The sequence below is a fragment of the Berghia stephanieae genome, chromosome 6, assembly GCF_034508935.2.
Source record: "Berghia stephanieae isolate SIO BIC M18660-M18661 chromosome 6, UCSD_Bste_1.3, whole genome shotgun sequence".
NCBI lineage: Eukaryota > Metazoa > Mollusca > Gastropoda > Nudibranchia > Aeolidiidae > Berghia > Berghia stephanieae.
Window position 1 is genome coordinate 13,007,303 of NC_088365.1, and position 14,489 is coordinate 13,021,791.

Below are 14,489 nucleotides of genomic sequence, written 5' to 3' on the forward strand. Positions count from 1 at the left end.
TGTTTGTGGTACCAACCACAGACAGACGAGAGGTTCAGACTGGAGGGAGGGATGTAGGCTGGTTTGCGCTCTCTCTCTCTCTCTCTCTCTCTCTCTCTCTCTCTCTCTCTCTCTCTCTACATACACATACACACACACACACACACACACAGTAACAGTAACATGACCAGGAACTTGTTCCTGGTGGAGGTTCCTGGTAAATGTTCCTGGTTGAGTTATGTTCCTGGTGTGCGGCACTAGAGACTTGATAGTCAGGGACCATGTCTGACTCCATGAATAGCTTACTTTCCGTAGTCTCGGACTTCCCAAAGTCTTAGACTACAAAGTCTCAGACTTTGCTATAGTCTGAGACTACCATAGTCTCGGTCCATGAATCAGAGCCCAGGTGCCTAACTAACATTTTTGCTTGGGACCTGATAACTCAACTCATTGGCCACTCTGACATGTGAGCAAGGGGAGGGTTAATAAGTCTGGAATAAGTCCATAACAATTTATTTGGATCCATCTGTTCACCAACCAATTATTTAAATAACTGTCTTTGATATTGATAGATTGGTGCCCAAATCTGAAGGGTAAGGAGAAATTGGAATTGTCTCGTTAAACGCAACCAGATCCAAGATAGCCTTATCTTCCGCTTCCGTGGCCGACTGGATCTAAATAATTAACTTAAACTTGGACTTTTTTTGTAATATGGATAGGGATAACTGTCAATGAGTGGTCGCTAGGGGTAACTATCAATGAGTGGTAGCTAGGGATAACTATCAATGAGTGGTAGCTAGGGATAACTATCAATGAGTGGTAGCTAGGGATAACTATCAATGAGTGGTAGCTAGGGATAACTATCAATGAGTGGTAGCTAGGGATAACTGTCAATGAGTGGTAGCTAGGGATAACTATCAATGAGTGGTAGCTAAGGATAACTGTCAATGAGTGGTAGCTAGGGATAACTATCAATGAGTGGTAGCTAGGGATCACTGTCAATGAGTGGTAGCTAGGGATAACTATCAATGAGTGGTAGCTAGGGATAATTATCAATGAGTGGTAGCTAGGGAAAACTATCAATGAGTGGTAGCTAGGGATAACTGTCAATGAGTGGTAGCTAGGGATAACTATTAATGAGTGGTAGCGAGGGATAACTATCAATGAGTGGTAGCAAGGGATAACTATCAATGAGTGGTCGCTAGGGATAACTGTCAATGGGTGGTAGCTAGGGATAACTATCAATGAGTGGTAGCTAGGGATAACTATCAATGAGTGGTAGCTAGGGATAACTATCAATGAGTGGTAGCTAGGGATAACTGTCAATGAGTGGTAGCTAGGGATAACTATTAATGAGTGGTAGCGAGGGATAACTATCAATGAGTGGTAGCTAGGGATAACTATCAATGAGTGGTAGCTAGGGATAACTATCAATGAGTGGTCGCTAGGGATAACTATCAATGAGTGGCGTATTTATTTGATAAATCTAGTTTAATCTCTAGTGCTATTAGTCTTGTATTTGTTCTTACGGGTAAAGTTGCTGGTAAAGTTACTGGGAAGAAAAGAAGAGGGAGACAGAGGATAGATGACATTGACAATCTGAACAGATGGATTGGTGGAGAAGGAACAGGAATCGAGCTATTGAGAAGATCTGAGGACATATATGGTTGGAGGGACGATCGCCGATGTCTGCAACAGGCCTGGCACTTGATGATGATGATGATGATTGTCACTTAATCGACATAAATGTATTGAACATCTTGCTCTCACAGGAAAGATAGAAGGTAAAAAGAGTAAAGGTAGACCAAGAAAAACATTTTTGAATAGTTTGAACAGCTGGGTGACAAAGAAAGAGAAGAGTAATACATATTAGTTTTCTGAGGTTATCTGATCAGAGAGATGAATGGCGTACCATGATCACCGATGTCTGGCACAGACTTGGTACTTGAAGAAGAAGAAGAATCTCTAAAATTCTGTGGAGCAGGTTCATCTACATTATACAGGGAACAATTATCATGCTGAAACAACTGTTGGCTGCCAGGATTCTGTTCTTATTGTATTCTTTTACTTATTTTTATTTATTAGATAGCTCAAACAATCATTCTCATTTAACAATTAATAAGTTCAAACACGATTATGTTGCTGTTATATTTGCCACCTAATTTTACAATATGTTACAGTGAATGACATAATCAGTCGGATGGTGAAAAGGTTTGAACTGAGATATTGTCAAGTTTAGTTAGAAGGTCAATTTTTTATCAAGAATTGAGTTCTTGTCATAAATGATTAAATCAACTTTTTTTGTACATCTTCCGGAAATATCAAAGCTTAATTTAACTTCTAAATATTTTTACAGCTAGTCAAGTTGAAAAGGTATGAAATTTGAGAAAAGTTGATGGATACCTTTCCCAGCATAACTGACCATAACTTAATGAAAAGTCACCCAATTTACTTCAAATAAAGATTAAAATGCTCTGGCGAGCATAATATTCTTTCAGAAAATGCAAAAAAATGCAAATCCAAAATTGCCACCTTCCGACTAATTATGTCATGCACTGACACATATTATCTAACCGACTACGATCGAAATTACCACGTGATTTAATACTATAATATGTTTACCTCTGATTTGCACCAGGGTTTTGCAAGATCGTTCTCAAAGCAAATGACCGTTACTTTTCGTTGCTGACAAGCGGAAATTTGAAAAGCCCGGGCCAAACGTCAGTTAGCTCAGTGGTTGAGCTCAAAGCCGGGGACAAGGTCAAGGCCGTTGTTGTTGATGTTCAAGGTCCGGTATACTTGAGAGGCTGGAGCTACTCCACTTTCACAGGATACTCTATCTGGTTATCGTAACGCACAATAATAGCGCATCTTTGACTATCTAACCCTTTCTCGGCTATTAATGCTATCAATTGTGTGTATGTTTTGTAAAACAAAATTAATGTTTTGTTTTATCCAGTTTCGTTGAAATTAAAATCTTAATACCTACTTGTTATTTTTTTTCATGTTTAGTAGAAAATATATCTAATAAAGAAGCTTGATATTTCGTTAAAAAAATAGAATGATATTTTAATCATCAGAATTAATAAAGAATCTATTTTGAAATATTTGATTTATTATTAAATTATTCAAAAAATAGTTGTGGAAAAAGTTTGTTAGTTTTTCACAGATTCTTTGGGTTGAATACTGAAAACAAAATAATACAAAAGTTGACAGTCAAGCTCCAAAGGATAGCAGAAACTGTTTCTCAAAGGATCCAAAAAAGTGTGTGTGTGTGTGTGTGTGTGTGTGTGTGTGTGTTGGGGGGGATGCATTCAATAAAAATTGATCAATGGGCGTGATCTATAGTCGTGTTTTCGTCCAACCGAGTCATCAATCACGTGATTTGTTGCTGTCCAACAATTGGACATTTCTGAACAAATGTAAACACGCTGCTTTGTTTATGAAAGTTGTAAACACGCCCGTGTGTCAAGCTGAACAAAATGACCAATCATAATGTTAGATATTTCAAAATCTGTGAACACTTTTCACTATGTAGGTCACTTTGAGCACATTTTGCAATGTGAGCAATGACCTCGACCAAATGGAAAGTTAATATAGATAGTTCGAAGATGTCGTCACTCAGGCCTTTGTTATTGTTTTTGCCATCCGCGTTTGTGAGTTGTTCTCACTAAACATTATTAACCTGACTATAAACGTTTGTAGGGAGCGAAAAAAAAGAGATTCGAGATCCTATACGTTCATGGTTACACAGAGTTTGTGTGTTGGTCCGTTATACTTCCGGATGGCAATGTTGTGAACTCCTTGGCCAAGCACATTTTATCTATAGATAGAATGCACTTGGCCAAGGAGTTGTAGATAAAATGCGCTTGGCCAAGGAGTTCACAACATTGCCATCCGGAAATATAACGGACCAACACACAAACTATGTGTAACCATGAACTTTTATAGTCTGTTTAATACAGTTTAGTGAGAACAACTCACAAACGCGGATGGCAAAAACAATAACAAAGGCCTGAGTGACGTCATCTGCATACTATCTATAGATCATGGCCATTAAAATGGTATTCAATGGTGAAGAAGTCTCGAACTCTTCTGTTCTTTACTGAGTAAATCTTCAAATGTACCATATTAGACAATAACATGATTCAAATTGAAAACACGTTCAAACTTGTAAAGCATTTCAACAAATGTTAGAAGAAAAAAAATATTTCTGGGTGGAATTAATGACAAACGAGATGAGACCTCTGTTTGATCTTTGTATCATTTATTGCAATTTTTTAAAATATAACCTTTGATGAGAAGTATTTTAAATTGGAAAATAAGGTCGTCCTTCAAAAGCTAAGAGTCCCTTTATCGGGTTTCTATGGCGCTAAACGGACAATAGCTATAGCTTGTAATCCTTTAGGTAGGACGTTAGTTTGTAGCAAAGTACTCTCCGCCATATCTGACAGGTCCAACTACCCACTCACTGCGGGGTGGACATGGGAGCCTTCGAAAAATCTCAACTTCTTCCAAGATCGATTCCATTTTTATTTTCCGTCGTAAGCGAGTGCTCTAGCAACTAAGCTACCCTCCCCCCCCCTCCCCCCAGACCGTGGCCATCGTTAAGTTATAGATAGTTCGAAGATGACGTCACTCAGGCCTTTGTTATTGTTTTTGCCATCCGCGTTTGTGAGTTGTTCTCACTAAACTGTACTAACCAGACTATAAAAGTTCATGGTTACACAGAGTTTGTGTGTTAGTCCGTTATATTTCCGGATGGCAATGTTGTGAACTCCTTGGCCAAGCGCATTCTATCTATAGATAGAATGCGCTTGGCCAAGGAGTTCACAACATTGCCATCCGGAAGTATAACGGACCTACACACAAACTTTGTGTAACCATGAACTTTTATAGTCTGGTTAATACAGTTTAGTGAGAACAACTCACAAACGCGGATGGCAAAAACAATAACAAAGGCCTGAGTGACGTCATCTGCATACTATCTATAGCCTGACACTGACCAAAAAATGACGTCAAAATGCCAGTCTTTTGCCACAAAAGAAAACAAATCGTGAGTTGTATTCAACAGTTCAACCAATGAAATAACTTGTTTCCATGAGCTCTACTAACGACAACTCACTAGACATTACAAAAACCTAAAAAATGACGTCAAACTGCCAGTCCTAAAAGGTTCTAGTGTCAGGCTATTGATAGTTTAAAGATGTTGTCACTCAGGTCTTTGTTATTGTTTTTTGCCATCCGCGTTTATGAGTAATGCTCATTGAACTGTATTAACCCGACTGTAAACGTTCATGGATACACACAGTTTTGTGTGTTGGTCCGTTATACTTCTGGATGGCAATGTTATGAGTTTCTTAGCGAAGCGCATACTATCTATAAGTTAACGATGGCGACGATCAGACTTCATAATTTTGAATACAAAATTCAGTTTCCATCAGTTAAAACAAAAACAAAACAAAACAAAAAACAATTTGAAAAAAAGAATTGTTTTGTCGGAGCAAAGCAATTTTCGATCGGAATAAAAAGAATTTAGGCCAATATAAAAAGGTTTTATAACAAAGGCTTTCCTAAATAATAATAAAAGTAAGAACAGCGATTCAACTGCCATGTTATTAATAGTACAATTTTATGACAATAATTAAGTTGGATAAAGCATAGAGTGCAACATCTGTGTATTTATAATTTAAACAATAGAATAAACATAATAATAGATGTCGCATTGATAGTAAAATAATCTTTACAGTCAGAATTGTATTGGTTTGTCCTTTTTCACATCAATTATTTCTGTTGTGAATAATTCGAATGGCTGAAGCTATCTACTATTATAAACAATAAATTCATAAGTATAGATAATTCGAAGTTGATGTCACTCATGTCTTTGTTATTACCATATTATAAACGATCATTGTTACTTACAAAGTTTTGTGTGTTGGTCCGTTATTCTTCCGGATGGCAATGTTGTGAACTCCTTAGCCAAGCGCATACTATCTATAGATAGTATGCGCTTGGCTAAGAAGCTCATAACATTGCCATCCGGAAGTATAACGGACCAACACACAAAACTGTGTGTATCCATGAACGTTTATAGTCAGGTTAATACAGTTCAGTGAGCATTACTCATAAACGCGGATGGCAAAAAACAATAACAAAGACCTGAGTGACGTCATCTTTGAGCTATCTATAGGACCAAAAGATGACGTCAAAATGCCAGTCTATTTCCACAAAAGAAAACAAATCGTGAGTTGTATTCAATAGTTCAACCAATGAAATAACTTGTTTCCATGAGCTCTACTAACGACAACTCACTAGGCGATGCAAAAACCAAATAATGACGCCAAACTGCCAGTCCTTTTGGATTTCAGTATCAGGCTATAACATAACGATGGCTGCGATTCAATAGTTCAACCAAAGGGACCACTATAGATAGAACGAAGATGACCTCACTCTGGGTTTTTTGTTATTGTTCTTTGCCATCCGCTTTTTATGCGTAGCCATCGTTAACATATAGATAGTATGCGCTTGGCTAAGAAGCTCAAAACGTTGCCATCCGGAAGTATAACGGACCAAGACACAAAACTATGTGCAGCCATGAACGTTTATAGTCTGGTTAATACATTTTAGTGAGAATTACTCATAAACCACAGTTTTGATTGGCAAGTGAGAGCCCAATCATCTGCGTAGCCAAGTTGGTGTGATCTTGTTTTTGGCATGTCACTGATGTAAACATTAAATAATGTTGGTGCAATGACTGAGCCCTGTGGTACACCATTTCTTATTTTATAGGCTTTACTTTTGTTTGCCCCTAGAAGTACATGGAAGTGTCTAGTGCTGGTCATATATGAGAGAATCTTTAATATTTTCCTACAAGGGATGACTTTTGCTAGTTTATACATTAGTCCTGTTGTCCAGACGATGTCATACGCAGCGGAACGGTCTATCAGTACTGCTCCAGTTTTTAGTCCCTTCTCGAATCCAGACTCTATGTGTGTTGTTAATGCAAAGGCTTGTTCTGTTGTTCCTCTGTTTGGCCTGAAACCTGCTTGTTCGACAGGTATGATTGGGTCGATGTATGGGGTGATTCTTGTTAGAATAATTCGTTCTAAAAGTTTATATAGGCAGCTGAGGAGGGAGATGGGTCTGTAGCTGGATGGTTCTGTTGCGGGTTTGCCAGGTTTTAGTATTGCAATCATTTTGGCGTGTTTCCAGATTTTTGGGTAGGTGCCCTTTTCTATGATATCACTCATTGTCTCTGCTAGCCACCGAATTGCCTCTGGACCCAGATGGGTTATCATATCAGGGCATATTCCATCAATACCAGCAGCCTTACCGTTTTTTACATGTTTGATGGCCTGTTCTATTTCTTGACATGTCACAGGAATGGATAAGAAAATACCAGTATTGGGTTGCGTAGTTAGTATTTTCTGGTATTCTTTGTTGATATATTTTTCAAATTTTTTATTTGGCTTGTGTTGTCCACGTTGCTTGATTTCTTTGGCAATAGCATCTATCAATCAAAAAACTGGAAAGAAATTGAAAACGAACTGAGCCATGACACCTCAACCCTCAAAAGTTACTTTGATAAATGGTACTTAAGAATGAACACCACCAAATCAGTGGCCACAATTTTCCACCTGAACAACCAAACGGCAAATAAACCCCTCCAAGTAAAAGTCGGTAACACAATACTACCAAACGACGATAACCCCAAATATCTTGGAGTCACTTTAGACAGACAACTAACGTACAGAAAACATCTCGAGAACTGTGCAAATAAAGTCGAAAAACGAAACTGCCTTCTCAGAAAAGTTGCTGGCACATCATGGGGAGCATCCCAAACAGTATTAAGGACAACAGCGCTTGGACTCTGCTATAGTGCGGCTGAGTATTGTGCCCCAGTATGGACAAGGAGCTCACATACAAACAAACTTGACACCAAATTAAGAGACACCATGCGAGTGATAGGCGGCTGTATAAAAACCACACCAACACAATGGCTCCCAGTTACCAGCGCAATAGCCCCTCCACACCTAAGAAGAGCACTGTCAAATCAAAAAGAGCTAAACAAGGCCCACTCAATATTGGCAATAAATACCCCCCTGGCAAAAATAGTAAAAGACGCCCCAAAAACAGATCGACTTAAGTCCAGAAGACCCTTCCACAAATCCGGAATAGAAAACCTTGACATCACCATTGCCTGGACCAATGAATGGCAATTAAACCTGCCAAAAAATGGACAATTCATTACCAACCCCACTCTGCGCCTTCCTGACTTTAAAACAGCAAAATGAAAACACTGGGTCACCGCGAACCGACTTAGAACCAACCATGGCCGCAGTAAAGAAAGCCTCTATCGATGGAGACTCATTGACTCACCAATCTGCCAATACTGCAAAGGGGCACGTCAAACCATCGATCATCTGGTCCTGCAATGCCCAGTAACAAAATTAGAAGGGGGGTATGAAACGATCTTTGAAGCCGGAGATGACCTGACATCATGGATCGACAAACATAATCTACAGGTGTAGCCATACGCTACTACTACTACTATAAACCACAGATCTGTGTTGTTTCATTCTTCCTGTTTTGTTGATAAAGGGGAAACCCGAAACGTTCATTTGATATGCTTTTGTAATGAAATTGAAGCTTACATTCAATTTCACATTATTATCTATTTCTTCGAGCTTCGAGCAGCGACATTTACATGACTTGTAAAATAAAACGTTCCGCGTGGCATTATTGACTCGCGAGTCTGACAATACACACAACGATTATGGCCTAATTGGATTCAGTAGTCTGATGTCACGCCGTCCGGCAACGGCGGCCATCTTGGTTCTAAACAAAGAAAATCATTACTTTTTATACTCCATGCTGGCTAGAACTTTTCATATGCCTTGTGATCAGAATGTGTAAAAGTCAAAACATGATCAAATTTATGTGGGTTTTTTTCCTCTGGATATGCTTATATGCTCGCCAGGGAAATATTTCATACGGACGTCCGCCATTGTTCCGATAGTTTAGAGCCAGTGTTTTAAGTTACCATGCGTCATTAGGAAGGAAGTGACGTTACGACTGTTGAAGCGTATTCGAGTGCTCTCTTTAAAAAAAAAATAATATTCTTGATAAAAGTACATTAGTAGTCCACGATTAAAAAGTAATAAAAATAGTACGAGCTATTACCTACATCTATTGGCACTGGCAAAGGACCTAACTTCACGTTACTATAAATATGTCTCTCAATGTTTGTTTGTTTTTGTTTTTCACATTACATCATCAAAGTTTTTCGCCAATGACATGGTAATACATTGCAATACGTAATAGTCTTTTTAAGATATCATAATATTATAATTGTATCGCTCTCCTTTTTCTTTTTCTTTTTCTTATTTTCTTTTTTTTTTATTGTTTGTTTCTGTTTTGTTTTTTGTTTTTTTTGGGGTTTTTTTTTAATTATTTGTTTCGACCGACATGTACATACATAGCTACAGGTCTGGCATCCGAACGTAATTGGATTCAATAGTCTGATGTCACGTCCCCCAGCAACGGCGGCCATCGTGGTTCTTAACAAAGAAAGTCGGTACTTTTTATTCTTCATGCTGTCTAGAACTTTTCATATGCCTTGGGATCAGAATGTATAAAAGTCAAAACATGATCAGATTTATAATGGTTTTTTTTTTACTCTGGATACGCTTTTATGCTCGTCGGAGATATATTTCATAAGGGCGTCCGCCATTGTTCCGATAGTTTAGAGCCAGTTACTAAGTTACCATGCGTCATTACGAAGGAAGTGACGTTACGACTGTTGAGGCGTATTACGGATCTAATGTAACATTATGTTTGACCTACCATGGTGGTAAGGCGGTCACGGTGCGTCTTCTATCCCTTACATCGGTTGTCCGAGTTGCTTTCTGTCTTTGTATTGTGGGTGTACAGATAGAATGAAGTTGACGTCACTCAGGTCTTTGTTATTATTTTTTGCCATCCGCGTTTATGAGTAATTCTCACTAAACTGTATTAACCAGACTATAAACGTAAAGGTTACACATAGTTTTGTGTGCTGATCCGTTATACTTCCGGATGGCAATGTTGTGAGTTTCTTAGCCAAACGCATACTATCTATAGAAGAATGTTGAGGCTATCATGGACAGTGAACAGACAGGTGTACGAACGAGGAAGTGTTGGAGGAGGTGAGAAAGGGAAGAATATTGATCGATACCATCAGAAAGAGGCAGTTACGGTTTCTGGGACATGTGTGGAGAAGAGACGGAATAGAAAAGTTGGTAGCATCTGGGATGATCGAAGGAAAGAGAGCTAGAGGAAGACAAAGAATGACTTATTTAAATAACCTAAGAATGGCCAAATTATGTGATTTTAAAAGCAACACAGATTTCATGCGCACGCAGAGGATCGTGATTCGTGGAGACAGCTGACCGGCAACGTGCTCAAGAGTACAAGCCACGCACGATGGATGATGATGGATGGATGGACATGGATCGTGATTCGTGGAGACAGCTGACCGACAACGTGTTCAAGAGTACAAGCCACGCACGATGGATGATGATGGATGGATGGACATGGATCGTGATTCGTGGAGACAGCTGACCGACAACGTGTTCAAGAGTACAAGCCACGCACGATGGATGATGATGGATGGATGGACATGGATCGTGATTCGTGGAGACAGCTGACCGACAACGTGTTCAAGAGTACAAGCCACGCACGATGGATGATGATGGATGGATGGACATGGATCGTGATTCGTGGAGACAGCTGACCGACAACGTGTTCAAGAGTACAAGCCACGCACGATGGATGATGATGGATGGATGGACATGGATCGTGATTCGTGGAGACAGCTGACCGACAACGTGTTCAAGAGTACAAGCCACGCACGATGGATGATGATGGATGGATGGACATGGATCGTGATTCGTGGAGACAGCTGACCGACAACGTGTTCAAGAGTACAAGCCACGCACGATGGATGATGATGGATGGATGGACATGGATCGTGATTCGTGGAGACAGCTGACCGACAACGTGTTCAAGAGTACAAGCCACGCACGATGGATGATGATGGATGGATGGACATGGATCGTGATTCGTGGGGACAGCTGACCGACAACGTGTTCAAGAGTACAAGCCACGCACGATGGATGATGATGGATGGATGGACATGGATCGTGATTCGTGGAGACAGCTGACCGACAACGTGTTCAAGAGTACAAGCCACGCACGATGGATGATGATGGATGGATGGACATGGATCGTGATTCGTGGAGACAGCTGACCGACAACGTGTTCAAGAGTACAAGCCACGCACGATGGATGATGATGGATGGATGACATGGATCGTGATTCGTGGAGACAGCTGACCGACAACGTGTTCAAGAGTACAAGCCACGCACGATGGATGATGATGGATGGATGGACATGGATCGTGATTCGTGGAGACAGCTGACCGACAACGTGTTCAAGAGTACAAGCCACGCACGATGGATGATGATGGATGGATGGACATGGATCGTGATTCGTGGAGACAGCTGACCGACAACGTGTTCAAGAGTACAAGCCACGCACGATGGATGATGATGGATGGATGGACATGGATCGTGATTCGTGGAGACAGCTGACCGACAACGTGTTCAAGAGTACAAGCCACGCACGATGGATGATGATGGATGGATGGACATGGATCGTGATTCGTGGAGTACAGCCTGACCGACACGTGTTCAAGAGTCAAGTCCCACGCACGATGGATGATGATGGATGGATGGACATGGATCGTGATTCGTGGAGACAGCTGACCGACAACGTGTTCAAGAGTACAAGCCACGCACGATGGATGATGATGGATGGATGGACATGGATCGTGATTCGTGGAGACAGCTGACCGACAACGTGTTCAAGAGTACAAGCCACGCACGATGGATGATGATGGATGGATGGACATGGATCGTGATTCGTGGAGACAGCTGACCGACAACGTGTTCAAGAGTACAAGCCACGCACGATGGATGATGATGGATGGATGGACATGGATCGTGATTCGTGGAGACAGCTGACCGACAACGTGTTCAAGAGTACAAGCCACGCACGATGGATGATGATGGATGGATGGACATGGATCGTGATTCGTGGAGACAGCTGACCGACAACGTGTTCAAGAGTACAAGCCACGCACGATGGATGATGATGGATGGATGGACATGGATCGTGATTCGTGGAGACAGCTGACCGACAACGTGTTCAAGAGTACAAGCCACGCACGATGGATGATGATGGATGGATGGACATGGATCGTGATTCGTGGAGACAGCTGACCGACAACGTGTTCAAGAGTACAAGCCACGCACGATGGATGATGATGGATGGATGGACATGGATCGTGATTCGTGGAGACAGCTGACCGACAACGTGTTCAAGAGTACAAGCCACGCACGATGGATGATGATGGATGGATGGACATGGATCGTGATTCGTGGAGACAGCTGACCGACAACGTGTTCAAGAGTACAAGCCACGCACGATGGATGGATGATGATGGATGGATGGACATGGATCGTGATTCGTGGAGACAGCTGACCGACAACGTGTTCAAGAGTACAAGCCACGCACGATGGATGATGATGGATGGATGGACATGGATCGTGATTCGTGGAGACAGCTGACCGACAACGTGTTCAAGAGTACAAGCCACGCACGATGGATGATGATGGATGGATGGACATGGATCGTGATTCGTGGAGACAGCTGACCGACAACGTGTTCAAGAGTACAAGCCACGCACGATGGATGATGATGGATGGATGGACATGGATCGTGATTCGTGGAGACAGCTGACCGACAACGTGTTCAAGAGTACAAGCCACGCACGATGGATGGATGATGATGGATGGATGGACATGGATCGTGATTCGTGGAGACAGCTGACCGACAACGTGTTCAAGAGTACAAGCCACGCACGATGGATGATGATGGATGGATGGACATGGATCGTGATTCGTGGAGACAGCTGACCGACAACGTGTTCAAGAGTACAAGCCACGATGGATGATGGATGATGATGGATGGATGGATGATTGGAATGGGATTAGCTTAGTCTTGTCCTAGCTCTGGCCTTAGTCCTTGACTAGAGGGAAACAGTCAAATGTATAATTATAGTTTTGGGAGATGATATGTTTGTCTTGAAATTCATCTCTTTGTCGTGTACTGTTATTTTTTTTCAAATATATAATGGACTGTAAACATTCTAGTGTTTTCCTCTTAGTGGGGACCTGTGTTTGTGTCTGGATGAGACTTTTAGGTGATTTCAAACTAAGTACACTGATAATGTGCTCTTGGAATCTTCATCTGTTCCCTATTTGAACCATTCTCCTTTGTCTTATTTTTTTCTCGTGTTCTTTCAATACTCTTCAACAGTCGTAACGTCACATCCTTCCTAATGACGCATGGTAACTTAGTAACACTGGCTCTAAACTATGGGAACAATGGCGGACGCCCATATGAAATAATTCTCCGGCGAGCATGAAGAGTATCCAGAGGGAAAAAAAACACATACATTTGATCATGTTTTGACTTTTACACATTCTGATCACAAGACATATGAAAAGTTCTAGCCAGCATGAAAAAAAAAGTAATGATTTTCTTTGTTTAGAACATAGATGGCCGCCGTTGCCGGGCGGCGTGACATCAGACTACTGAATCGTATTGTCAATCTATAAAAAATGTTACCATCCCATTGTCTTCCTTTTTACTGGCACTAAAATGACCTAAATTGCCACAAGTGCCCTGAAAACAGCACACCATTGTTGTAACGGGCAATATTATTGGTCATGTTTTTTAGATGTCCATTACAACAATGAACCTATTATAAATTGGGTTATCAGACCTGCAAATAAGTGCACGTCGGGTTCGACCCATTCTTTGATTTCATCCTCTGCTATAGAATATTTGACAGAATAGTCTAGAAAGATACGTTCTGTTGTCTCAGTTTTATTTCTTGGCCTTCAAAAAGCTTAAATTTCCTTATTCTCCTTATTTTGACTTTAAACTCAAGTACCTTTATCTGATAATAAATAAATTGAGCTTTATATAGCGCAATATCAACTAAATGTGCTCAAAGCGCTTTACAAGGGGTCCCTGGTCAACAGCGACATTTAACATGTAGGACGGGACATGACACTTGTTAGTTAGGCAATATTACAATTTTTCGGACAAAGACAACGCTGTTAACGGCCAGGTACTCATTTTACATCTGAGTACGGTGAAAGAATGTGAGTAGAGAGCCTTTTCCAAGGACTCAACTATGCGCCGAGCGCGAGGCTCGAAACCAGGACCTTTCGATCCGAAAGCGAGTGTCATACCACTAGACCACATAGCCGCACATCTGATTATATATCTTATATATTAATATATCTGATTCATTCCTACATCATACAGATTGCCGTGAGAATGTTGCCGAAAAGATAAAACAAATGATCATTTTTATATATCTAGATTTGAGAAGT

General features: G+C 40.8%; 1 protein-coding gene across 3 annotated transcripts in view; it reads left to right on the top strand.

Annotated features, from left to right (window-relative positions):
* Positions 1–3,084, top strand: part of LOC144974495 (uncharacterized) — a 68,416-nt gene extending 65,332 nt beyond the window's left edge. For all 3 annotated transcript variants that reach the window (XM_078917403.1, XM_078917405.1, XM_078917404.1), the window contains one exon: positions 2,618–3,084. In XM_078917403.1, the coding sequence (XP_078773529.1) occupies positions 2,618–2,832 (215 nt within the window). In that variant the 3' untranslated portion in view covers positions 2,833–3,084. The remainder of the gene's footprint in view (positions 1–2,617) is intronic.
* The last annotated feature ends 11,405 nt before the right edge of the window (positions 3,085–14,489 follow it).